At 49.6% G+C, this 26,530-nt stretch overlaps 1 protein-coding gene across 1 annotated transcript in view; it reads left to right on the top strand.

Annotated features, from left to right (window-relative positions):
* IQCJ (IQ motif containing J) overlaps nt 1-26,249 on the top strand; it is a 48,307-nt gene extending 22,058 nt beyond the window's left edge. The window contains exons 7-8 of the mRNA XM_054282304.1: nt 24,014-24,493; nt 26,220-26,249. Coding sequence (XP_054138279.1) covers nt 24,014-24,493; nt 26,220-26,249 — 510 coding nt within the window. The remainder of the gene's footprint in view (nt 1-24,013; nt 24,494-26,219) is intronic.
* Nucleotides 26,250-26,530: the final 281 nt, after the last annotated feature.

Genomic DNA, 26,530 nt, shown 5'->3' with positions numbered 1-26,530 from the left:
GGAAAAAGCTATATTTTCTTTAGGAATGTTTTCAAGGGAGTGAAAATTTCACTGGGGGTGAAAAAAGCCATTTTAATTTTAACAAAGAACCCAAAGTGAGCAGCAGGGAGGTGCCCTGGTGGTGGTGGTGGTTCATGTCCCACCTGCTCTGCCCATCCTGGAGCTGGGCCCAATCATAGGTGATGCTTTTGGGAGGAAGGTTGGGCAGCTTTGCTCCTCAACAAGCACCTCCCTAAACCCAGTTTAAATGGACATTCCCACACTGGAGTTATTCAGGATTTCAACAGAACCTGATTAAACCCTGTGTTAATGGAGATTCCCATGCTGGAGTTATTCAGGATTTCAACAGAACCTGATTAAACCCTGTGTTAATGGAGATTCCCAAGCTGGAGTTATTCAGGTCTCCAGATTTTCTCCCAAGCCCATCTCTCATACCAATAATTTTTGGCAAAGCCACCCTTCAGCAAAGTCTTTAACAGATCTAAGTCCAAAGGGGACTTTGGAGTTTATTCTGAATTGTTTATTGCTTCCATGATTTGTTTGATTGCATCACTTGGTTCTCCCTGTTTTAACTTCTCCTGCTCTTTCACCCTTTCCTTTAAAGTGTCAGCCTTTATGAACCCCAAAACTCCCAAAGTTCCTCTGTCCTACCCATGTAACAGTGAATTTTGGAGGGGTTCCCATTTCCCAGGCTCTTCTCTCCATTTAGATTTTGTTCAGCAGTGCCAGGACCACCTCAGACCCCACTTGTGTTCTCATCCTGTGCTTTAAACTTTCCTTCCCTGGTGACTCCTGAAATTTTGCCCTTATTTTGCCCTTCTTTGCTGACACTGAATTAAATATTTTCCCTCCCATTGTCCAGGGCAGGAAAATGCTGGAAGCTGAGCAGTTCCCACGTGGGAACACCAGGGCCAGAGGTGAACTGTGGAATATTCCTGTGGTTTATTTTATTGGACATTTCCCCGCTGTTCTGATAACACATTCCCACACTGTGTGTACGCCAGTCCTTCATTATTTGAAAATTTAGCAGCTCTTGTTTTTCCAACTAAGCCCTTGTTTCCAGCAGCTAATTAAGGCACTGTTTAATTGCATTAATTCCTCTCACTCCGAGCCTGAACATGGAGCTCCAATCGCGTCAGCAGCCAGGCTTTGGCTTTTCCAAGGTGTTTAAAATTCCATCACTGTTCCAATAAACCTCAGCCAGTGGATTATTTCTCATGGACAGACAGTCCATCCTTCTCCTGGGGGTTTTATGGACAGAGTGTGTAAAATGATAACACAATGAATGGGCCACTTGCCATCCTCTATCAGCTGCTTAAATCAGCTGCTCCAGACAGGAATTCAATACAGGAGAAGCTGTTCCAAATGGATTTTTCAGGTACAAGGCACAACAAGGAATTTCAGGAGTATTCTTGATCCATTGGCACTGAGATAGCTTTAAAGACATTTATGGGCCTTCAATAAAGATGCTTTCAAACCATCTTCAGAATAATAAAATCACTTTGGTGCTCTGAGGAGCTCAGAAGAAAATCAAATTATTGTTAGATTTGATTATGTCAGTGTCCAGAAATCCCAGATATTGGATAAAATCCACTGGGAAGCAAAAAGAAAATCTCATTCAGGGAGGGAAAGGAAGAGATGGTTTTGCATGCAGGAATTTAATATTCCCCTGTAATTTTATTTTTATGTAAATTATGTAAATTAGATGAAGATGTCATAATATTTCCCATGCTGAATTCATGCTATTTATGAACACTGCAGTGCCTGTTTCCCCCTCTCCTGTAAAAACCTGCTGTGCTTCCCAGAATGCCAGGGATTTATCTCGTCTCCTGTGTTCAATTTTGCAAAATTGGGATGCAAACTTAAATATGAAATCTTGAAGCCAAATTTCAGGATCAGATTTCTTACCTCGAAGGAAATGGAAAGGAAATATGCAGATTCCGTGGAGAGTCCAGTATTTTTAGTCCAGAGCTGTGTTTTTTGGGATATAGAGAAATGAAAATAGGCTGCCCAGGCAAGTGGTGGATTCATGGATTCACCATCCCTGGAAGGGTTCCAAAAATGTGTGGAGGTGGCACTTGAGAACATTATTTAGTGGTGAATAAGGGTTGATCTTGTGAATCTTTTCCAACCTTAAGGACTCTGTGATTCCATGAAATTCTGGCCTTGATGTCCCTCCCAAGACTGGGAATCCTGCTGTGGCTTCCTGCCCACTTGGGGCCCATTTTGATGTTTCTCTTCCTGGCCAAATATTTCCTGGATTTTCTTCCAAAATCATTCTAAATTCACTTCTTGGGGGGCAGTTCCATGGGTGGCCGTAGGGCAGGGCTGGATTTTTGTCTGTCCCTTTCCATTTCTGGGGGAAGAAAAGCCCCAAACCATTGACTGAGCCCTGAATCTCCTCTAGGACAACCCTGAGGCTCAGAAGAGTTTGGAATCTGCATGACCAAACCCCAGTCTGGCTTTTCCATGTCCCAGTTCCCCTTCCATGCCTTTAATCCTGATACACTTCTTTGTTAAGGCCATCTGCAGGAACTCCTTCATTCCCTTTGAATGAACAGATCCTTTGCTGCTCTTTGTCCCAAAAGAAAGGGAATTGGACAACTTTGTGCCTGGACTGTGACCTTTCCCTGAGGATTCTTGCTCTTTCTTGGAGAAATCTTTGGGAGGGCACTGATTCAGGCAAACCTGAGCCTGACTCATCACACCATCAGAAATCCCCAAACCCTCGATGCTGTAAAAATATCCCAGAGTTCCTTAACTCGTTTTCCAGAAGGAGTTTAATGATCCAGAAAATTAAGAATATTCACATTTTTTTTCCCAGCGAGGAGATATTTTAATTCTAAATGTTCCCACTTAATTTCCCTCAGAGCATAAACTCAGACCTTCCGTGGCAATGTCCTTTCAGCTGTCCTTGTTTGGGGGATTTATCTTCTCCATGCTTTCATTTTAAACCCTGCTCTTTGACACAAGAAAAGAATTATTTCATTTATTAAAGGCTGTGCCCACCATGAGATAATCATGGCAAAGAAATGAGAGGCTGTCACTGGCTCCTCTCTCCATGGAAAAGGAATTGCAGAGCTCCTGGCTGTCAATGGATGCATTTTCCAGCAGCACTGAAGGGCTTTATTTGCCTTTTTACAGCACCACTGTCCTTTGTTTGCAGCCTTTGCCACACAGTGGAACTTTGTCTGCTGGAAGGGTTGATGTCAGTGGTAGAAAAGGTCCTAAAAACTCCTGGAATTTCTTTTGGGATACATGAGCCTCAGTAAATGTTTTATTGCAGCAATAGGAGCATAAAGAGAGGGAAGGTTGGAGAAGGGTTTTGCTTAGAGTGTGACAGAACAAATCAGGTTGGGGCAGGTTTAATTCAGGTAAATCTGGGTTTACTCCCAAACTGGGGCACTTCCAAGAGGGATTTTTTTAAAAAAAATGTGTAAGTATAAACTTTATTAAAGAGATTTTTTGAAAAGTTGAATTAAAAGTCATTTTTAGCATAACCTGATATTGGGGTTTTCCCACTTAATTAGGGCTGAGCAGAAACTTGAGTATGAGGTTGGTTGATGGTGTGCTTTCCCTTAAGAGTTAATTTTAGTGCCCTCTCCATGGAGCAGCCAAACCAGAGGGAATGAGCTGTGTTTTTAATTCCACCACTGCTTTGGCTGCAGGGCTGGACATCCTGGATTGATCCGTGTCAGAAACTTGGATGTCTAAAAGTGAACTCCCAGTGCTTGGAGATTTTGCTCCTCCTGTGTTTTACTGGAATTCCAGAATGATTTGGGTGGGAAGGGACCTTAAACCCATCCCACCCCATGCCCTGGGCAGGGACACCTCCCTCTGTCCCAGGGTGCTCCCAGCCCTGCCCAGCCTGGCCTTGGGCACTGCCAGGGATGGGGAAGGTGTCCCAAAATGTTGTTTATTTCTTTGGTTAAATCAGTGCTGGAGATCAACTGAATTCCTGTGGAATTCCATTTAAAACACAGAAATTACCTGAGGTTTGGGAAATTCACCTGGATGTAAATGGGAAACGTAGCTGCATCCTAATATAAATATTTCCATATATGAAGTAATTTATAATTGCATGATCCAGATGTTTTCCTGTTCTATAACACCTGGATGGACAAGTGCAAAACACAAATATCCAGAATCCATCTGGTATCCATCTGCATCCCAGCTCCTGGATCCCTTGGCACAGGGTGCTGTGGCATCAGTCCCTAAATGAGTCTCTCCCTGCCTCCAGAATTTGGGGATTTATCAGAGCAGTCTGACTTTTCCCACTGATAACTCACCTTCCTCCCCTCAGCACCTCCATTAAAGGTGGGAAAGCTTTGCTTGGTCATTAGGACAAAAAATCCAGGATTGGAAATCATTGCTTATTAAATATTCCAAAAGAAAAAAGCTGGATTTTAAAATGAGGCTGGTTTGGGAGATCAGCAGATGGAGAAGGAGCAGAGAACCTCTCCTGATCACAGCCTGGAAAAATGTTTCCACAGTGACACTAAAATCTTAATAACCTGTCAAAGGCTCTGCTCAGGAGAGGTTTGGGATGAAAAACTGCTCCAAGATTTCCAGTTGAACAATGCTGGCTTCATTAAGCATCCATCAAAACACAAAGTGAAAGTTAATTTACCTCAAGTCTTGCTCCTGGGCAAAGCCAGGGCCTACTTTTTAATTTTCCAGGAGAAAATTGGGCATTTCAGCCACGGCTTTCTGAGAGCCCAGATTTGTGAGGAGCAAAATCCCAGTGGGGAAAGATTGGGAGTGATCAAATGCTTGAAGGTGCTGCTAAATCTCAAATAATTGTTACCTCAACACAAGATCTGGGAAAAAATTAAAGAAGCAAAACCAGAGCCTAATTGACCTGACAGATTAATTACACCCTCGGGGAAATTTGGACAATTGGATCAGGAAAAACTGAATTGGTTTGGAACAATCTGATCAAGAGAAATTGAAATTTCCTGGTGCTCAGGAGAGCCTGGACACCCAAAATGTTCAATTTTGGGTGGCCTTCAAACAACCAGACAGATAGGAGCTGCCCAAGGCATTTTCACCCAAAACATGAAAATTTTCTTCTCACAGATGCTATCCCAAACTTTGCATTTTCCCCACCACTGCGGGTTGCTGTTGCTTTGTTTTGGGGGAGCTGACATGGTTACAGAAATAGTTTTGGGTTTTTAAAGAGGTTTTTTTTGTTAGCTTTGTCTAAAACGGGGTGGAAGGAAAGGGGAATGCGAGTTCTGCCTTCCACACAATCCGTGCTACCTTTAAGGGCAGAACTGTTATGGAGACAGGCAGGACAATATTTCCTCCTGCTTTAAAGGCCTGTGAGCTATGCAGAGTTTTCTGGGGAGCCATGTCAGCATAAGGAATGTGGGGACACCCTTTAAGGAGTTTACTGGAGCTGTTATGCATTTAAATTGTCCCATTAGGGGGCCATGCTCCCCTGGCTGCCAATACAGATCAGCCTCAGGAGAGCTATGCGGGCTCTTCCAGGAATTATTCCTGCTATTTCCCACTGTAATGGGTTGCTTATTTTAGGAAAACAATGATTTTCCCCAAATGAGGCAGCCTGAAGTTTAACCTTTGTGGGCATAGGTTTATTTGCTGTGATGTTCTTATCTCTTATCACAGATTTATTCAATAAATGAGTTTGTAATAATCTAATCAGGCCCTGCATGGACCCAGATTCCGGCATTCCTCCTCAATTTCTCCATTCCCTGCTCCTTCCAAACCAACAGGAATCCCAAAGAGACTAAAGTTAAAAACCAGAGGTGGGGACAGAACAATTCCCTGCAGTGGCTTTTGTCCATAATGAATCATAAAAGCTAAAATAGAAATCTTAATGAATGCCTGTAATACTCAGTTGTGCTTCACTCCTAAAGGAATGAGAGAATTTAAATAGAAAATTGAATATTTAAAATAACCTTAAAAATATTAATACTTGGATCAACTTTTTTTTTTAAATACAAACAAAAATGGGTTGATAAATCTATTTTAACCTATTTATTTTTAAAATAAACCTACAAAAAAAAAAGAGGGGAGAAAGAGTGAAAATATTTATATGAAGGGTTAAGACATTTCCATTGACATTTACCTTAATTTCCAGATTCATTTTCTTCCCAGGGTTGTGATTTCACTGGCATGGAAGTTGGGTGTTAAATCAGGATCCTCCTTTCAATCCTTCCCCCTCCAATTATCCAGCAGTTGTCTGCCAGGGAGCTGATGGAATTAATGAGGGATTATTACAATTTTCTACATTTGAGACATCAGACAACAGCCCCACCCTCTGCCCCCAGGAGCTCTGACTTTTATTAACAATTCCTAGAAAAGATTGGCACTGGGAAGCTGCAAATCCAGCTGCAAATCCTCTTCCCAGGAACAGCATCAAGGAAAAAGTGTGGAACTCAAAGAAATTTATCTTCCCACCAATCTGCCAGATCTCATTTGAAAAGTTTCTGTGCCTCTCACTATTTTGGCTGACAGGAGTTGCAGAAATGGAAACCAGCAAAGAAAATTGGCAGTTTTCCCCTCTCCAGTGATAAAAAGCTGCTCTAAAAGCTGCTCAGCAATGCTGCTCTAAAAAGTTCTTTATTCTTCATTAAATTCTCTGCTGCTGCCACCTCCTAGTTTGGGATGCAGGAGATCCTGGCCAGAGTTTGTGCTGCCATTGGATTTTTTACTGTTTCCTGGGAGGGGAATTTACCATGGTGCTGCTGTTCCTGGGATGAGAGGAGCCTTGAAATCCTTGATTTTTATTGATCCCAACCCAGCTGTGTCCAGATGTGGGATTGGAGCATGGATAGATTTGTTCCTGTGACCAGCAGTTAGCAATGTTTTTGTGGTGGAAAATAAAACAGAGTTTTAAAAAAAGTTAAAAATTAAAAAGAAAATTCAAAACAATTAATTTTTTACAAATTTAAATAAATCTTTTAAAAACTAAAATTTAAAAAAAATTAAAATAAAAAGAAATAGGAATTTCAAAAGTGTCATCCCAGTTAAGAACTTTTGGGACCAATTTGCAGTTTTAATGCTGAGGGTTGGCCTCAGATCAAAGCTGGGGGGTCTTTTTGGTTCTGGTCTCCACCAATTTCACTCAGCCCTTCAATTCCCTGACCTGAAATGCAGCAAATGACACAAAGGAATTATTGGTGCTAAATTCCTCATTTTCAAAGCCAGGAATTGCTTCTTCCCAGCTGGATTTGTCCTTAGGGAGCAGAATTTGGGACCCGAGGTGCCCCTGTGGCACAGAGCAAAGGGAATTTGGGGTGCAGCTGTGAGACCCTGCAGGAAATCCTGCAGGGATGTGCTTTGGAGATGGGTTCTGAGGGGTGATTTATTTTCCACCCCAATTCCTGCTTTGGGAAAGGCTCCACAGCACCTGTGGTCCCTGAGCAATTCCCAGTGTTGGTTTTCCTCCTGCCCCCGGGAAAATCCCGGCCGGGGTGGATCCCAAACCTTCCCTTTGCTCCGGGGTTCGGCTCCATCATTCCCATCCCGCTCATCCATAAAACCGCCCTCCAGGAGTGAAGAGTTCTCCCAAATCCATGAATAAATCCCTAATTTTGCTGTGTCACCGCTGTCGAGTGATGTCACCGCAAAAATGCAAATTAACTCCTGCAATTAAAGCTGACTCCGCTTTTCTGAGCTCACCTGAGCCCCCCCAGCCCAAATTTATCCCTTTGCCGGAGCCCAAAATCCCAAAATCCCATTGTTTTCCCAGCCAGAATTTGCATTTCCAGGAGGGATTTCTTTTGTCTCCCAGCGCTGATTTTATTGTCCTCGCTGATAATCTCTTGATTAGCCTCCCATCAGCACTAATCACTTGTTTCCCCCTGATCAGGGAGCCTGAGAAATAAATACGGGACGGGGAATAAATTAGGAGCAGGAGTTTGGGAATAGCTCACGTTCATTCCAGAGGCACCAGGAAAGCACAGCCCTGTGGCTCCAGGAATAAATTGATTATTGAGAGCTGATTTCAACCACCTCATGGATTTAAGTGGAGATAAAATCCCATTTTTGGTGTCAAATTGGGATTGAAACGTGTGCTGAAAGGTTGGAATTACAGGAGAGGGAAAGAAGCAACTGTGCTGGGCTCTCCTCATTCCCTGTGCTCCCACACCTCCAAAACAGGGAGAGCCTGGAGCCCTTCCTAACCCATCACTCCAGGATATCCCAGAGTGAGGAACCTGGAGCAGGAGGGTGGGAATGCCCAGTGCTCATTCCAGAGACACCAGAGAGGAACATCCTGTGCCTGCAGGAGTGAATTAATTACTGAGGGCAGATTTCTTACACTTCATGGAGATCAATGGATATAAAATCCCATTTTTAATGTGAAATAGGGACTGAAATGTGTCCTGAAACACTGGGATTGCAGGGCAGGGATTGCTGGGCTCTCCTCATTCCCTCCTCTCCTTTCTGAGCCACTCATCCCCATCCTTCTCTCCCTCCCTCCTCTCCTTTCTGAGCCACTCATCCCCATCCTTCTCTCCCTCCCTCCCTCCCTGGAACATTAGGAAAGTAAAGAAAGCTGAATAAATGAAAAGCCCTGTGAATTATTTATCCCTCTGGAGCAGCTCTTCCCAGCTTTTCCAGAGCCCTCCCTCCCCCTCTGCAGCTCAGCTCTGCTTTAGGTTTATTTTAAATCAACCAAGGTTTCGTTCCAATTTGAATTCTCCCCTGCTAATTAATAATTAATGGCCTCACTTGCTCTGGAATCTCTTTTTTTTCCAAGCAGGGATTCAGGGAAAGGGAACCAGGCTGATCCTGCCCTGCTCAGGCTCCACCACTGCCCAAGTGGGAAATAAATTCAGATTTTAACTGAAAGTTGTAATTTTTAAACTTCTTGGAGTATTTTTTCCCTTTTGGCTGTATTTTCTCAACTTTTTGGTGCATATTTCCCCTTTTTGCTGTATTTTTCCTGTCACTGTGCTCTTATGTGGACCTTTCCTGTGCTTTTTTTCCTGTCTGCTCTATTTCCCTTTAATCTCATTTTTTTGGGGGGGCTTTTTCCCCCAATTTTTGCCTTCTGTGCCACTATCCCCACTGATTTTATGTTTTTTTTTTTCCTTTTTTAATAATTTTCACCCCATTTTTTGCCCTTTCCTCCATTCTCTCTGGGTGTTTTTCACTCCAGCTTTGCTCAGGAGGCTTTCCCCCAATCTGCCCCTGCTGGAGGTATTTTACAGCCAAAATATCTTGATGATCTTTCCATATTTCCAACAGCAGATGGACCTAGAATGCCAAATTCTGGGATTTATTCCCTTTTTTATCTGGGATTTGTTTTCCTTGGTTTTGTTTAAAATGGGCATAATTTAATCCTTGAAAATGAAAAATTCTCTCTTGAACATTCCTCACCTTTTTTTCTTTAAACCTTGAATGAATTTTTTGCCTTGTGGCTCTTCCTAGGAGGAATCCCCTGAGGATTAACACATCCCCGAGGACATGCAATGGGAAAAATAGATGGAAAAGAAATATATTTTAATTAAAATTTTTTTTTTTCCTGGGGGAAACTTGCAGGGAGTACTTTGTGTCGATTTTCCAGCTGTGCTGATCCGTGAAAAAAATTTACCTAAAGAAAGTCTCCAGGAGGGCACTGAGGACACCTCTCCTGGGCTTCTCCTGCTCCAAGTGTCAGCCTGCATTTCCTGTCAGGATGCAGAACATCCCAACAGCTGCTGCTGGAACCTTCACAGCTCCTTTTAGTCTGTTAAGAAAAGGAAGTTTAAAAGTCAGGTCAGGTTATTTAAGGGAATAACCTCTGATGGGGGTGAGGTTTCCAAGATTTATTGTGGAAAAGTGAATTATGACAAGTCGGAATTTAAAAGGCAGAATGGAATTAAGGCTTGGAAGGGTTGGAATTTTGGTTTGGGGTTGCTTTATTTGTGGTTTGACATGGAAAAAAGGGGAATTTTTCTGCCTTTTTCCACCATCCATAGAGCCTGTGGAAAGGAGAAGTTCACAGACAGATTTCAAGGGTTGGTGCTTGGAAATGAATCCCCATTTTTGAGTTTCCTGCAATTTTCTTGCTGCTAGAAACATTCCCATTTTTTTCTTGGATGACCTATAAATTTCTGTGACAATGAAATGTAAAACTCTCCCACTGTCCCAGGGTGCTCCAGCCTGGCCTTGGACACTCCCAGCTATGGGCCATCTTTGGAAAATCCATTCCAGCCTCCCAGGAGAAATTCCTTCCCAATGTCCCATCCATCCCTCTGTCCTTGTGAAGGGAGGAATTCCTTCCCAATGTCCCATCCATCCCTCTGTCCTTGTGAAGCCATTCCCCTTTCCCTGTCCTTTTCCAAGGCATGTGTTCACGGCGTGGGAATGGCAATGGAACCAGGGATGTGTTTGTGCTCCAATCTCATAAGGAATTAGCAGAAACCCATTAGGGAAAACCCTAATCCCGTATTGGAAAGGGAGGATTAAGGGACCCAGGGAACAGTCCATGCCTGGAGTTGTAGCACATCATTAACAGTTCATTAATCAATTAATTCTGAGGGAGGTGGGGACAAACTGGTCCTGGCTAAAGGGGGGAAGGTCTGAGAGAAGAGAAGCAGATTTGTATGGACAGAACACAAGGTCGCACTCCCACAGCCCCCTTTAATCCCCTTGTGAGAAGCCAATTTCCTTTTATTTTCCGGTTTTGTCCCTTTCACCCCGAGCCCAGCCCGTGTTTTATCCCTTTTGCCCTGGCCCGTGTTTTGTCCCTTTTACCCCGGGCCCAGCCCGTGCTTTGTCCCTTGTGCCCTGGCCCAGGCCCTGGCCCGTTTTGTCCTTTTTGCCTCAGGCCCAGCCCGTGTTTTATCCCTTTTGTCCTTGCCTGTGTTTTGTCCCTTTTACCCTGGCCCCGGCCCGTGTTTTGTCCTTTTTGCCCGGCCTGCGTTTCAGCTCTCCGCCCCTCATGGCCGCCCCGGCCGCCCCGCTCTCCCTCACGGCTGTCCCGTCTCTCCCTCATTTCTGTCCTCCCTCCCCGTGTCCCTCTTGCTTCTTTCCTGCTCCCTGCCCGTCCCCGATCCAGAGCACTGCCCACACCCTGTGCTGGCTCTGTCCCTCCTGTGTCCCTCGAGTGTCCCCTCACCTGTGTCCGCCGCCTCAGGAGCCATGCCGGGGGACGTGGCCGGCACCCCTCGAGCGCCGCTGCTATCGCCCTCTTTTCTCTCTGTCTCCTGTTTCTATCTCCCTCCCATCTTTCTCCCCCTTGCTCTGCCTTTTCTACCCCTTTTTAGTAAGGTAACTCCTTTTTATTTTGGTTTTTTCACACCTTGTTTCCCCTCTGTCTCCTCTTTCCCTCTCACTCCCACCTTCCTCCCCCTCGCTCTGCCTTTCCTACCCCTCTTTAGGAGGGTAACTCCTTTTTATTTTGGTTTTATTTCGTTACCAATAAACGGTTCTCTGACGCGATGTTTGCCTCCTTCAGGTTAATTTCGGTGCTATTTTTAAAAGAGTTCCTCGCAGTTCCCATGTTCCACTGCAGCACCCTCCAGGTGGATCAGGAGGCAGCTCCCAGCAATGCTGGATTTAGAGATTTCTATTTTTTTCCCCAGGTGGAATCAGGGATTTTCGAATCCCACTAAATTCTGAGAGCTCCCAATCCCAGAGCTGACTCCTGCTCCAGCCAAGGACAGCCCATCCCAAAGTGCAGCTTCATGTTCTCATCCATAGGGGAAATATTTCCAATATTCCCTTCTTTCCAAAATCCGTGAAAAGGGGGATTTTGTTGAAATCTGTCTGTTCCCATTTTGGATAAACTAGAGCTGCAGGAGCCTGGGAATTCCATGCTGGGATGTCTTGGGACACCCTTCACCCTTCCCCTCTCAGACACAGCCCAGGGTAGCAATGAACCCATCTTAAATATGAAAAATAATCCAGGGGATAACAAACGCAATGAAATGAGGCTGGGAATTCATTGGCTGGAGTTCCCTGCTTGCTGCTGGAATGTCATTTATTCAGCTAACAGGGCAGGAATTCCAACTTTTTCTGCCCTTCCAAGGGGAAGTGTTAGTGACGAGCTAATTGCTCATCCCACTTCCAATGGAAAGGGGTTTTCCATGGGAATGAGTGGATTTTGGGGTTTGGCCACGGTGGAGCAGCTTAATTTCCATTCCGACTGGAATCTGGATTCCATGAGGAAGGAAAAAGGATCCTCTGGACACTTTAATCCATTTCCAGACCTTGGAGCAGGTCTGGGATTGCCACAAAGAGTGAAATTCCAGGTGGGAGGCACAGGGACGCAGCCAGCAGAAACCACGGGGAGCAGAGCCCGGCCTGGCCACCACCTCAACACCAGCATTCCTTAAAAAGGATAATCCCACGGTTTTCCCTGGAATTCCCAGCACGGATTTTCCTTGCTCCGGGTTTTTCCTTGCATTGCTGGATGCCTCCCCTGCATTCCATGGCCAGGCAGGCTGGGAAGCGCTGCCAGGAGCAGGAGCTCCGGCTGCATCCAGCCCTGCTATCCCTGTTCCCGGAGCTGCTCCTGGGCTCATTCCCACCGGGAAGGGCGAGCCGGGGGCTGCAAACGCCGAATCCACCTGGGAAATCCCAGGAATGCTCTGAACACCTCCAGGATGGCGTGAGCTTGGAAGCAGGGGGGGAAACAACCCCAAAAGGATAAAAAGTCATGGCATATTAATGCTGGGAATTGTCTGCTGGAGCAGCACGGGAAGAGGATGAATAATTCAGGGCAGACAGGATTTCCCTGGCAAGGTCGAGCCTTGTGAAGGGGAGGATTTTTGGGGAGAGCAGCATCCCGTTTTCCTCGGGAAGGGATCTCCCTCCATCCCGGGGTCACGGCGGCCCCAGGAGCCGTGGGGATTTTGGGAGATCCTTTGGGAAGCGGCGGGACGCGGAGCTCAGCTGGATGCCGGAGGAATTCAAAGTGGATTTTTCAACTCCGCGGGCGAATCCCAGAGGAATGGGCAGCGGGAAGGGGAACGGGGGAGCGCGGCCGTAGCGGGGATCCCGACATCCCAACCCCCGGGATCGCCCCAAAATGCCCTGAAAGGAGCCGGAGTGGAAGATGAATGTGAGTACCCTGAAATCGCTGCTCTGCGGCTCGATTGCACCTCTGTCCCCTCTGAGAGGCACAGACTGGGCACAGATCCTTCAAATAATTCCCAAAAAACCCTCCTGGGCCTCGCTGGAAGGAGGAGGAATTTATAGGCACCGGGAAGGAGCTGAAGGATAGGGGAGAACTCCAGGGTTTCTGGTTCCAGAGCCCAGCTCAGCCTGGACCCCCTCAGCAGCTCACAAATACATTGCTTATTAAAGCATTTATTTATTTGGTCATTCATTTGTTTTTAAAGACATTTGTTTATTTATTAAAATGCTTATTTGTTTGTTTAGATATTTAATTGGACACTTATTTACTTGGGCTTTATTTATTTATTTACTTATTTACTTATTTATTTATTTAAGACATTTATTGTTATTTAGGGACACTCAGCACTTAGTAATAGTAATAATAATAATAATAATAATAATAATAATAATAATAATACTACAAAATGTCTTGGCTCATTCTCCACATCCCCAAAATGCACCCCAGGCTCCATTCCGAGCTCAGCAGCCAAAAATATCCATGGATTTTATTCTTCTGCAGGAGCAACAACTCCACTAGCAAATCTTGGATCCTTGGGAGGGATCTTAATGGATCTTAGGTCATTATTTTTAACCTTAATTGATTGATTTGATGAATTTTACATTTTTATTTCTCATAAAGGGCATCAAGGACAGGGGACAAATTTCTTGGAGTGACCTAAAGGGAGTTTGTGAGGCTGGGGATTTTATAGGGAATTATTCTAGGAGGGTTTTTAACTGTGAGACTCTGCCAGCCGAGCTGTGGATTTCCTGGAATTTGGGATGTTGGGCTGTGGATTTCCTGAGAATTTGGGATGTTGGGCTGTGGATTTCCTGGGAATTTGGGATGTTGGGCTGTGGATTTCCTGAGAATTTGGGATGTTGGGCTGTGGATTTCCTGGGAATTTGGGATTGTGACTCAGCATCTTCAGGGATGGATGTGCTGGGGGCAGGGAGGGACAGGCAGGAGTTGTGTCCTGGAATTCTGGGATCCGCTGGGATGTGCAGCCCCTCTGCAGCACCCCTGGGTCCCTTGGGATCCCTCCCTGGATCCCTTGGGATGATCCCTGGTGCCAGGGGCTGCTCCAGCCCTGGATTCCCACCCTGGGAGGGAGGAAAGGAAGGGAAGGAGCTGCTCCATGGATGTGCTGCCCCTCACAGCCGCAATCCATCCATAGGGATGGGAATTGGGGATACAGAACCTGGGAAAGGGGTGTCCACCCCATAAACCCCCCAGTCCTCTGGGTATGTCTGGGGTCTGTTCCTCAAAGCTTTGGACAAGGTGTGTTTGGATAATTTCCTGGAATTCCCTGGGTTTCAGACTCCTCTTGGCTGGAGTTAAAATCCCTGTCTAGGCTGGGTTTTGTGGAGGGATTTGGTTTGGGAGCAGAGCAAAGTTAAACTCCAGCACCCTCCCAGGGGAAAAGCAACACCTTGGATATCCCCAGGTCTTCTGGCTCCAGGGAAAAGCAGCTTTGGGATTTCAGGGGTGCCCCAGGCCTGGGAGGTGTCTGGGAATTTGTTCTGAGCACTGGGGTGGCTCCATCCTCCGTCCCTGATCCAGTGCTGTTCCCCAGGAATTCCTTCTCCCCTCCCTGGCAGCTACTTGGGGCCATCTCCTTTCCCCCAGCTCTAACATCCCCCATTTTCCCTCATTCCCATAATTAATAACGAACCCTCTGGTGTTAATTGGAGCCTGGCACAGCCGCCCCAGCCCTGCTAAGAGGATTTTCCATTTTCTGTTCTCCAGCTTCCCATTGCAGGGGGAAATCCGGCAGCACGAGGCCATTCCCAAAGCCCTGGCTGCAATATGAGCTGTAAATCAGAGTCGTGGGAAGAACCGTGGAATGGTTGGGGCTGGAAGTGACTTTACATCTCATATAATATATTTATAATGTGGTCTGCATTGGTTTGGGGAGTTGGCTTTGGGTTTTTCCTTCCATATAATGTGGGATCAGGGGTGGCACTGTGTGACGGTGTTCACAGGAGTTCTTGGATGAGGGAAGAGATGAAGATCTGACTCCATGTTTTAGAAGCTTGATTTATTATTTTGTGATATATATTACATTAAAACTATACTAAAAGAATAGAAGAAAGAATTTCATCAGAAGGCTGGCTAAGGATAGAATAGAAAAAGAAAGAATGATAACAAAGGCTTCTGTCTCGGCTCTCTGTCCGAGCCAGCTGGGCTGAGATTGGTCATTAATTACAAACATCCAACATGAGACCAATCCCAGATGCACCTGTTGCATTCCACAGCAGCAGATAACCATTGTTTACATTTTGTTCCTGAGGCCTCCCAGCTTCTCAGGAGGAAAAATCCTAATGGAAAGGATTTTTCATAAAAGATGTCTGCGACACCAACTGGATGGGATTTCAGGTGCCTCCAACCCAAACCATTCCTGGATTCTCTGAAGTTGCAGCACAAGCTCCATGTCCTGACACAATTCCCATGTCCCACAGCCATTCCCATCCCCAGCTCCCACCCTGCAGGCACGGCACCCACTCCAGCTGCTCCCTCCCTGTTCCAAGGGGTGCTGCAGGCCCTGAGGGCTCTGCCCATGCCTGGGGCTGGGATGGACCATCCCTGCTGGCAGGAATTGATAACCATGGACAAAGGAACATCTGAACTCCACCAGGCCTGCAGCGAAGTTGGGATCTGGGGCTGGAAAAGCCCAAACTGGAGCTGTTTGTGTGAGGCTGAAAAGAGCAGTGAGGGATGGAACAGAGCAAGACAAAGCCTGAGCAGTTGCTTTCAGCCTAAAATGTAGATTTATGCAGAAAACAAATATCAAGAGCTGCATCTGTTGTGGGTGAAGCACAATTCCTCATCAGGGAGCAGAGCTCCTTCCTCGCTGCTCCATTTGCTGCAGTCACAGATTTTATTTTCCCTGGATCTGCGTGTCATAAAGGGGTTTGGGGTTTTTCTGAAGTTGTATTTCTTTTTTTGAATAGAAATGAGTATAAAAATACTTCCCTGAGCCGGGTGGCCACGTTCCTGATGAGGCACATGAGGAATCTCTGGCCATTTGTGTATTTGGGAAAACCGAGCAGGGAAAAGGCAGGAAAGAGCCTTTGGATGGTGCAGAGTGTTTGGGGTGATAAAGGGATGGCTTTCCAGCCTTTCCCTGTTTTCAGGCTGCATCCCAAGGGAGGGGGGAGGGAAAGCTCCCCACAGCAATTCCCCCTGCCAGGTGGCTGCTCCACACTCAGCTATTTTGGAGAGCAGCTCTGCAGTGCCTGACAGGAATCTGTGCCCGTGCAGCTGCACTTCTGCCTCCCTGCGCTGCCTCTCTGCTCCTGGGCTGCTCCTCTGGCTTCCTCAGACAGCAAATCCTGGGGGGAGCAGCTGGGATGGAAATCAGCCTGGAGAAAAGGGGGATCGGGGGGGACCTTGTGGCTCTGCACAGCTCCTGACAGGAGGGGACAGCCGGGGGGGATTTGGGATCTTACCCCAGGGAACAGGGACAGGAGCAGAGGGAACGGCCTCAGGCTGGGCCAGGGGAGGACATCAGCAGGAATTTCTCCATGGAAAGGTTGTTAAACACTGGCAGGGGCTGCCCAGGGAGGTTTGGAGTGCCCACCCCTGGAGGTGTCCAAGGAATTCCTGGATGTGGCACTCAGAGCTCTGGGCTGGGGACAAGGTGGGGGATCAGACTCAGGTTGGATGATCATGGAGATCTTTTCTAACCTGTATAATTCCATGATTCTGTGACTTTGGGGCTGCCCCATGGACGCAGCACCCCAGGTTTGGGGGATAACTGCAGGGAAATGCTCAAGGGGGACACCAGAAATGGGTCAGGGGTCTCAGTGGTACCTTCCCAAAACCAGCTCTTGGAATCCCAGAATCATTAACAAAAAAGGAATCCCTGAATAATTAACCAAAAGGAATCCCAGAATCATTAACCAAAAGGAATCCCAGAATCATTAATAAAGAGCAATCCCAGAAGAATTTAGGTTGGAAAAGCCCTCCCAGCCCATCAAATCCAACCTTTTCATCCCCCAAAGCAGGAGGGGAGCCAAGGAAGCACACACACACATCCAGGGAATGCTGTGAGCATCCCAGGGACCGTCCCACACACCTGCACCACCTCTGGCAAAGAAAGGAGAGGAAAACCGGGGAGGAGAAGGCAGCACAGGGAGTTTGGGCCTGGCCCTGGGATTTAGAATAAACCCCAAAAGTTAAACCCAGCACAGTTTGCTCTGAGCCTGGTTATTGAGCTGTGCTGGTCCGGTGGCTCCTTGGAAGGGCTGATTGAGGATCTCAGGAGTCTCCAGGGAAAAGCAAAGCTGAAGCACACCCCGATGGGAGCGGGGTCTGCAGGGCAGAAACAGCCAAGGAGAATTGTCCAGTTGTCCCTGGCTGGAACGGAGATTCGGCAGCAGCTGTTGGCTCAAAATCCCCTGGAAATGGAGCAGATTTCGGGATTTGATCCCCCCTTTGAAGCAGGAATTCCTTTTGCAGCCGGAATTGCACCTTCCCCTCTCCCGGTTTGCTGCAGGCTTTGGCTGCTTTAGGCTGGGATTAATTATCTGTAACCTGACTCAATTAATTATCTGTAACCTGACTCAACCCTGAGCCGGGCTCAGACGGTGCTGGCAGCGAGGGGCGTCCTGGTGGCAGGAATAGCCAAAATTTATCCTTCCAAAGCATTTTCTGTGCCTCTCCTTCAGCTGACTTGGACAAAAATGATTCACTGTAAAATTTCTGCAGTCCCAGAAAATGTACAATTGTCAGCCCCAAGTCAGGCAGCGAGCTGGATTGTCCAGGATGCAACAAAAACTTGGGAGAAATTCCTGAATTTTGGCTTTTGCTGCAAACATTCCCAGATTTGGGCAGGTGAGATGAATCCTCCCGCATTCTCCTCTCGCTCCTCCCGGCTCCTGTTGGACTCCAGCCCCTCCCAGTGACAACCGGAGGCCCCCAAGGTGATTAACGCACTCCTTAATTAAGCTGAGACTTCCTTCAGGGGCTGATTCCTCTCTGCCCAAAGGATCAGGAGGAATTTTGGGGGAGAAATGCTGCAAATCTTCTGTGCACACGCTGGGATTCGGGAGTTAATGCATTTAGAGGAGGCAACATAAATATTAAGATTCAGCAGGGCTCTGTGGATTCATGCATTTGAAATATTCCAGCTATTTCCCTGCTCGCATTCCTTACCCACGTGCCTTCCACAGCACTTTATTAAAGGGCAATTCTTTTTTTTTCCCCCTGGCCTTGATGATTGCAAGGCATTCCAGAGGCTGTTGGACAGATAAGGAGATTCCTTTTGTTTACTCCAAGGATTTTCCTGGCACTCCTGAGCTTCCGGGCTGGGGCAGGCACAGGGGAAGCAAAACCATCCCTGGGATTGTTTCAGCACAGGGGAAGAAAATCCATCCTTGGGATTGTTTCAGCACAGGGGAAGAAAATCCATCCCTGGGATTGTTTCAGTGTAGGGGAAGAAAATCCATCCTTGGGATTGTTTCAGTGTAGGGGAAGCAAATCCATCCCTGGGATTGTTTCAGTGTAGGAGAAGCAAAACCATCCCTGGGATTGTTTCAGTGTAGGGGAAGCAGCTCCATCCCTGGAGTTGTTTCAGCACAGCTTGGACAGGGCTGGGATCACTCTGGGATAGGGGAAAGTGTCCCTGCCCATGGATAGGGAATGGGATGAGCTTTAAGGTCCTTTCCAACCCATTCCATGATTTCAGGATTCACCCCAGGGCAGATAATTTAGAGGAAAACCAGTCTGGGCAGGAGCAGCTCCTTCATCCTCCAGTTTTTCCAAAGGAAAAGAGACCACGAGGACTTTGGGGGTGGTTTAGGATTTGGGGGAATATTCTGGGAGCGAGGGAAGCCCTGGCATGGGTGGAGCCATCCCAGCAAGCATCAAATCCCAGTTTGGAGAACAGGATCTGCCACAGCCCAAATGCTGAGCCTGGCCTAAAGGGATTATTTTGGGATGCTGTCCTTGTCCCCTCCTGTGCCACCAGAAGGGCTTTGGTGGCAGTGCCACCGCTGAGTCCTGCTGTGATTTCCCTCCCCCTCTAAATTAAGCAAAGGATTAATTGGCTAAATTTAATTTGCTAAATTTAAAGAGTTAAACCTGCAAATCCCAGCAGTAGGAGAACAATGCCCCAAGGGCAGGAATGCTGTGCCATGGCACCCCCGTGCCCTGCAGCTTCCTGAGGGAGGATGCAGCATTCCAGAGGGGAATGCAGCCCCATGGATCCCGTCCCTGCCCCACAAGGAGCTGCAGGTGAGTCCCCACCATGCCTAGTTTTAAATTAATTTCCATTAATTTGGTGTTTCAGGGGTGGGGTTTGGTTTGGTGCTGGAATCTCAGGGATGCACGGAGCTGGAAAACCTGGGGCAGGGCAGAATCCCAGTGCAATCCATGACCCCAAAGGCAGGGATTGGGCATCCCAGTGCAATCCATGGCCCCAAAGGCAGGGATTGGGCATCCCAGTGTAATCCATGACCCCAAAGGCAGGGATTGGGCATCCCAGTGCTCCTGATCCCAAAGGCAGGGATTGGGATTATGGGAGTGCACAGGGCCTGCAGGATGTTACTGGGATTTCTGAAGAGGAGACAACTTTTCTGTTTGGATAAGCTGTAGAATATTCCACTCTGCCAGAATATTGATCCCAGAATTATCAAATCAAATCCCAGAATGGTTTGGGTTGGAAAGGACCTTAAAGCTCATCCAGCTCCAGTCCCTTGGGTGGGAGCACCTTCCCCTATCCCAGCTGAACTCTGGCAGCTTTTCCTGCCCATGGAATGAACAAACCCCAGGAATGCTCACCGAGGGCTTGCAGCAGGAAAAGGGAACGTGCCCTGCTCTCAGTGCAGTCCTTCTCCTTTCAGGAAAGGGAAATTCTTTGTGGTCACAGGAAACTTCCCTTCCCTGCTTTATCCCAGGGATGTTTTGATCCCAGCATCATTTCCCTGTCAAATCCCAAATCCCACCTGGGCAGGGACAGCTCTCAGCTCTGTGTGGGACTCACTTCAAGGAAAAAAACCCAAACCCACTTTTAAAGGTGAAAACACAATTTGGGAGCTCTGGGTGGATATGAGGGTGTTGGGATAAAGACCCAGCTGGCAGAAATGTTCCCATATTTAGGGGTTTATGGTGTTTTAAGGGTGATTGAGACTTCCCTGCTTCCCTTCTTCTCTGACCCAAAAACTTCTGCAATTTAGCAGGAGAGAACACAAGAAACCCATTTTAGAATGGGGTTACAGCATTGCCAAAATAGAAAAATCGAATCAATTTAAAGCTTGTGATAATCAGCAAACTGCCTTTGAAACCAACACCGGGAAAAGAATAAAAATCTGATTTTTGTGATGTATTTCTGCCTCGGAATCAACCCTACAAGCCTTATTTGCATTAAACCTCCTTTGCACTGGATAAAAGAGCTGTGAACCAGATTCTTTCATCTCCAAGGGTTTGTGTTCACACCCTTGAAAATTCCCACAAATCCCAAGTTTTCCATGGTGTTGGAAAAGGGTTTGTGGAAGAGAGAAATGCCATTTGTGTTTGGAATAGCAAGAGCTGCCTCCTTCCTGTGCAGGTCGAGCAGAAATATGTTCCCTGGGTATAATTAGAAGTGGGGAGGGTTTACTATGAGGTTAAAAATTATTGGATCTGTCTGCAGTGGGGAAAAAGAAAAAGGAAACTTGGAAAAATCACATGTGTGATGTGTTAAACCTGGTAAGGAAACAAATGTGTCTGAGGACAGGGCAGCAGGGAGGGATGTGCAAGGACTGGCACCTTAAAGCATGAACTGAATGAAGGCTGAAGCAGCTTTATCCCACTAAAATGGGAAAATTGGGACTGGGAAGTGCCCGCCACTCGTTTCATGCCATTCCAGCTGCCACACTGGGAAATTCAGGGAGAGGGAAGCGCTCTTGTCCTCCACAGAACATCATCAGTGCACTCAGGGTGATGAAGGGAAGAAACTCCCCCAGTGAAGATCCCATAAATGAAACTGTCCCCAGCCTGGGAGCAGCGAGGCAGCTCCTCCTTTGCTCAGCAAAAACTCCCCTGTGAGGCTGGTGGTGACGTGAAACCGGCCCCAAATAAAGAACTGCACCACACAAACTGTGTCAAATGCCACCCCCTCCCAGCCCTGTGGTGGAACCTCTTCCCCGTGTAATTCATCTCCAGGATTTTGCTCCTTCCTGCCATTTGCTGGGATTATTTTTAAACCTGCACTTTGCAGTTGCTGGTTTTGTGGAGTCTCAGGCACCAGGCAGCCTGGGAGGGAAGCAGGGATCAGCTGGGAGCAGGGAGGGATTCAGCTGCTCCTGGGGGTCAGGAGGGAAAATTGGGATAATCCGGGCTGAGCACCTGGAGGAGACACCTCAAGGGAAAGGTTAATCCCAAATAAACCCTGTGATATTCCCTGTGTATCCCGGCCCCTTTATCCTCCAAAGCCCTGCCTGGGGGTTGGAGTCTCCTACAGAAAAACTGTAGGATTTGAAAGTCTCCTACAAAAAAAGAGAGGGATTTTAACCAGGGCAGAGCAGGGGGGAATGGCTTCCCACTGCCACAGGGATTTGGGAAGGAATTCCTCCCTTTGGGGAGGGCTGGGATGGAGCTCCCAGAGCAGCTGTGGCTGCCCTGGAATCCTGGCAGTGCCCAGGGCCAGGCTGGACAGGGCTGGGAGCACCTGGGACAGGGACGAGATGAGTTTGGAGCTCCTGTCCGTGAGTCTGTGACTCCCACCCTGCAGGGAGAGGAGGGGATGGCCCCAGGACGCTGAAAGCTCTCAGCCCCAGCCCTGCCCTGCTCCCGGTGTTTGTTCCATCTGATGTTGGTGGGGTTTGGTACTCCCAGGACTGCCGGGATGCCCCTACCCGCTCGCTGCTGCTGCCCAGGAGGGGATGAGGAGCCAGACCTGGCACAGGAGACCCCTCCCGTTCCTCCCTTTCCCTTCTTTTCTCTCCCCTCACCTCCCCCTGCCCAGCCAGGTCCCCCCCGAGGAGCAGCTCAGCAGTGCCAGGAGTTCAGGGCTGCAGATGTTCCCTTCTTCCTCTCACCCCTTTGGAACTGGAATTTGAATTCCAATTGAACAATTCAGGCTGTGGGGACCCTCGAAGGGGGATTCCCCCTGAGCTGTGCCCACTCCCCAGTGTCTGTGCCATGCCCACCTCTGGCATCACCTCCCACCCTGCACAATCTTTCATTTTAACTCCTCGTGGTGCTCTTGGGGTAGAGTTAATTTTCTCCCTGTGCAGGGACAGGCTGGAATTAATTTTGGATTTGTGTTGGAGGCAGAGTGGATAACTCAGAGATGTTTTGATTCTCGTGGGTGACCTCAAGGGTATTTCTCACACAAAATCCTGCCCCAAATCAGCTCCTAATGCAATGCAATGTTTCAATATTCCAATGAAGAGTTGCTGTTCTCCCCTGGCCCTCCATACCCAGAGGTTTGGGACTGCAGGGACAGAGGGCAGCTGGCTGCTGCCACATCTCCCAAGCCCTGTGTGGGTGTTCCTGATCCATGGGATTGGTGCTCCCCATTTCAGCCACAGTGCCATAAAAGGTCTCCTTGCTGTGGAGTTGGGAATGGGAACATTTGCGTGTTAAACTTGGCTTCGGTGACCCAGAATGCAGAAACTAGATTAGTTTTTTTTAGCAGAGTTATTTATAGGAGACTCTTAACGAGTTACTTTAAATTACTTTTAAAGAAGGAAAGCAAGGGAGAGGGTGGCAGCAGGGGTTGGTGGCAGGTCCCTGTGGTCCCTGGGGGCATGGGAGGGAGGGAGGATGTCACTCTTTGTCACTGCTGTGACTCCCTGCAGTCACCCACAGCCCCACAGAGAGACAATGCCACCTCCTCCCAAACCCCGTCACAAAATCATGGAATGCTTTGGGTTGGAAAGGACCTTAAATTCCACCCAGTGCCACCCCAGCCACGGCAGGGACACCTCCCAGTTCCCCAGGTGCTCCAGCCCCAGGGTCCAGCCTGGCCTTGGGCGCTGCCAGGGATGCAGGGGCAGCCCCAGCTGCTCTGGGAATCCCATCCCAGTCAGGAATTCCCAATTCCCAATCTCCCACCCATCCCTGCCCTGTGGCAGTGGGAGCCATTCCCTGTGTCCTGTCCCTCCATCCCTGTCCCCAGTCCCTCCCCAGCTCTCCTGGAGCCCCTGCAGGCCCTGCCAGGGCTCTGAGCTCTCCCTGGAGCTGCTCCTGTCCAGGTGAGCCCCCCCAGGTGTCCCAGCCTGGCTCCAGAGGGGCTCCAGCCCTGCAGCAGCTCCCTGCTCCCCTCTGGCCTCTCTCCAGCAGCTCCATATCCCGCTGGAGCCCCCAGATCTGGGGACAGCTCTGCAGGTGGGGTCTCACCTGAGCGGGGCAGAGGGGCAGAATCCCCCATCCCGTGCTGCCCACACTGGGATCAGCCCAGCACAGGGGGGGTTTGGGGCTGTGCCTGTGCCCGGGTCAGGCTGAGCTTCTCTTCCACCCCCATCCCCAAACCCCTTCCCTCCGGGCTGCTCTGATCCATTCTCTTACCAGCCTGGATTTATGCTTGGGATTGTCCCGACCCAACAACCGCGGGAACAAAGAGTAACATTTAAATAGAAATCCTTTTTTTGTGTAACAAAACCCCAGTTACAATAGCTACTACGACAACATTAGCTAATATCCTGGTTATAATTTAAAAAAAAAAAGAAAGCCAAACCAAGAACAATTGACCAGAACCGCAAGAGCGGGGGGTTTCTGCCCGTCGGAGCGGCGTTTCCCCGCCGCCAGCCGGCGTTTCCCGCAGCTCCCGAGCGGCGGAGCCGGAGCCCGGCCCCGCTCCGCCCCCGCCCGCTCCGCCCGGGGCCGCCCCGCGCCGGCGGCGGCTCCGGAGCGCGGGGGCGGCCCCGGGCCGGCGTTTCCCGTGCCCGGCGGGCAGCAGCGCTCCGGGCATCCCTGACGCGGCCGCGCTCCGCTTCTCTCCGGCAGGATTCCCGGGAGGATGGCATGGATTTAGGCAGCGACGCCGGCAGCAGCCGCTCCGGCTCGGAATCCAACTCCAGCAAAGCCACGCCGTGCTCGGAGGGCAAGTCCTCGCCGTCCCCCAGCAGCCTGGACCTGGCGGCGCTGGAGGACTCGGAGGAGGAGGAGGAAGAGGACGCGGGCTCGCCGCCGTCCCCGCCGCGCTGCCCGGCCGCCCATGGGCGCCGCTGCGGCCCCGCGGCCGCCGCTGCCCGGCGCTGCTGCCCCCGCCCGCGGCCCCCGCCCCGCTCGGACCCCGCGCAGCGGCGGCGCGGAGCGGCCGCGGGGCCCGGCGGGCGGCGGAGCGCGGGGCCGCGGCCCCCCCGGCACCCGCAGTGCCCCCGGGACCCGCAGCCCCCGGCCATGGACTGGGCAGCCCTGGAACGGCACCTGGCCGGGCTGCAGTGCCGGGAGCAGGAGCGCAAGGCGCGGGCCGGCCCCGCCTCGGTGAGTGCGGAGCGCTCGGGGCGCGGATGGAGGGTGGGGAGGGAATGTTGGGGATCCCGCCCGGAGGGATGCGCCGCGGCTGGGGGATCCTGCCGGAGGATGTGGAGCTGCTGCAGAGAGGCCGGAGGAGGCCATGGAGATGCTCCAGGGCTGGAGCCCCTCTGCTCTGGAGCCAGGCTGGCAGAGCTGGGAATGTTCACCTGGAGAGCTCAGAGCCCCTGGCAGGGCCTGAAGGGGCTGCAGGAGAGCTGGAGAGGGACTGGGGACAAGGCATGGAGGGACAGGACACAGGGAATGGCTTTAAGCTGCAGGATGGTGGATTTAGATTGGATTTGGGGAAGGAATCGTTCCCTATGAAGGTAGGGAGGCCCTGGCACAGGTTCCCAGAGCAGCTGGGGCTGACCCTGGATCCCTGGAAGTGCCCAAGGCCAGGTTGGACAGGGCTTGGATCCACCTGGGACAGTGGAAAGTGTTCATGTCCATAGCAGGGAATGGGATGAGCTTTAAGGTCCCTTCCATCCCAAACCATTCCACGATTCTCCAACTTTCCCAGAGCATCCTTGGGCACTGGTGGGTCTGGTTCCCTGCAGCTCCAGGCATGTGGCAGGGGCTGGTGTCCCCGGCAGGAGCCTGGTGCCACCACCAGGCTGTCTCAGAGCCGGGTCCCTTGGAGAGGCCGAGGAATATCAGCTTTTCCCAGCTGGGAGCGGTGCCAGGCTGGCGCTGGGTGCTCTCCTTTCCCGAGGGAAGGAGCTTCCCAAGGCCCTGCTGCCAACCACGATGAACCCCCGGGGCTGTTTCACAGAAACCCCACTAAATCAGGGCCCGATCCCGTCATTCAGGGTGCTTTGGGAATTGCACAGAACTTCTGAGCTGCAGGGATGTGAGAGCACTGCAGGCACCGGTGACACGGCAGGGCTGAGGCTCTTCCATAATGGATGAATTCCAAAGGAATCCACGGAACCTCTCTGGAAGCTCGGCAGGAACTGTGGATGCCTGAGGAGCTGTGTGCCTCCCCAGCCAGCCTGCCCCGTGGCCTTGCCTCTGGCACACACTGATTTTTTTCCATGATTTTTTTGTTATTTAAAAGGCGTTCCATGCCCTAACTTCCTGTGAAGTCACCTCGCTCGGGGAGGTGGGGATTTCCCCCTGAATCCTTGAATTACAACTAATTGGTGACAGATCTGGGTGGGTGCTGGGCAGGATGAGTAAGCTGAGGGATGAGTGGGACTGCTGCCATGCAGGAATGCTTTTCTCCAAAGCCTGAACACCGGAGCCTCAGTGCCTTGAGGAACTGACAGGTAACAGCTTTAATTACAGTCATTTGTGCAGCAACTCAGCCTGGAAAAAAGGAAAAAAAAAAATCACCAGAAAGGAAAAAACCCACCTCATTTTTGTGGTTTGGGAGCTGATTTCTCCAGCGTTATCTGGTCAGGTCTGCTGGCGCTGCTGGAAACTCTTTGCCTCCAGGCATGAGCTTAACCAGGTGAGCTGTCACCTAAGGAATTCTGCCCCTGTCAGGGTTTTCCTCCTCCATCCTCCCGTTCCCTCCTGCAGGCACAGAGGCCCTGGAAGGAATTCAGGCTGCCTCGCGCCCTGACATGTCCCGTGCAGAGCTGGAGCTCTGCTGTGCACATCCAGGGCTGGAACAGCCTGCATGGACACCCAGAGGAGCCCAGAGCATCTCCCAGGGCTGGGACTGAGCTCCAGGTCTCTTCCCCGCCAGGAGCTGGAGTTTGCCACCCTGCAGATGTGACTTTCCCAGCGTTTGTGGCCCTGCAGAGACTTTGCTCAGCTCCCCAGCTGTCCTGGAGGCACCTTTGCTCCAGGATTCCCCTTCCCTCGGCTCCCCGGGCTGAGGAGGAGGAGGAGGAGTTCCAGCTCTGCTCCTTCCCACTGGGATCAAAGGGAAGGGCTGGCCGGGAAGGGACATTTCCCCTCCTGGCTGGCTGGGAAGGGCTCTTTGACGTCCCCATGGCACCTCCTGTCCCTCCCTGGCCGTGCCCGTGAGCACCCAGCGTGTCCCACGAGCTGCAT

Source organism: Melozone crissalis, unplaced genomic scaffold (genome assembly GCF_028551555.1).
Source record: "Melozone crissalis strain CALT ecotype California unplaced genomic scaffold, PUWL_Pcris_2 ptg000034l_1, whole genome shotgun sequence".
In the NCBI taxonomy this organism is placed as follows: Eukaryota; Metazoa; Chordata; class Aves; order Passeriformes; family Passerellidae; genus Melozone; species Melozone crissalis.
Note: the sequence above shows the minus strand (reverse complement) of the source record. Positions and strands in the feature narration are given on the sequence as shown.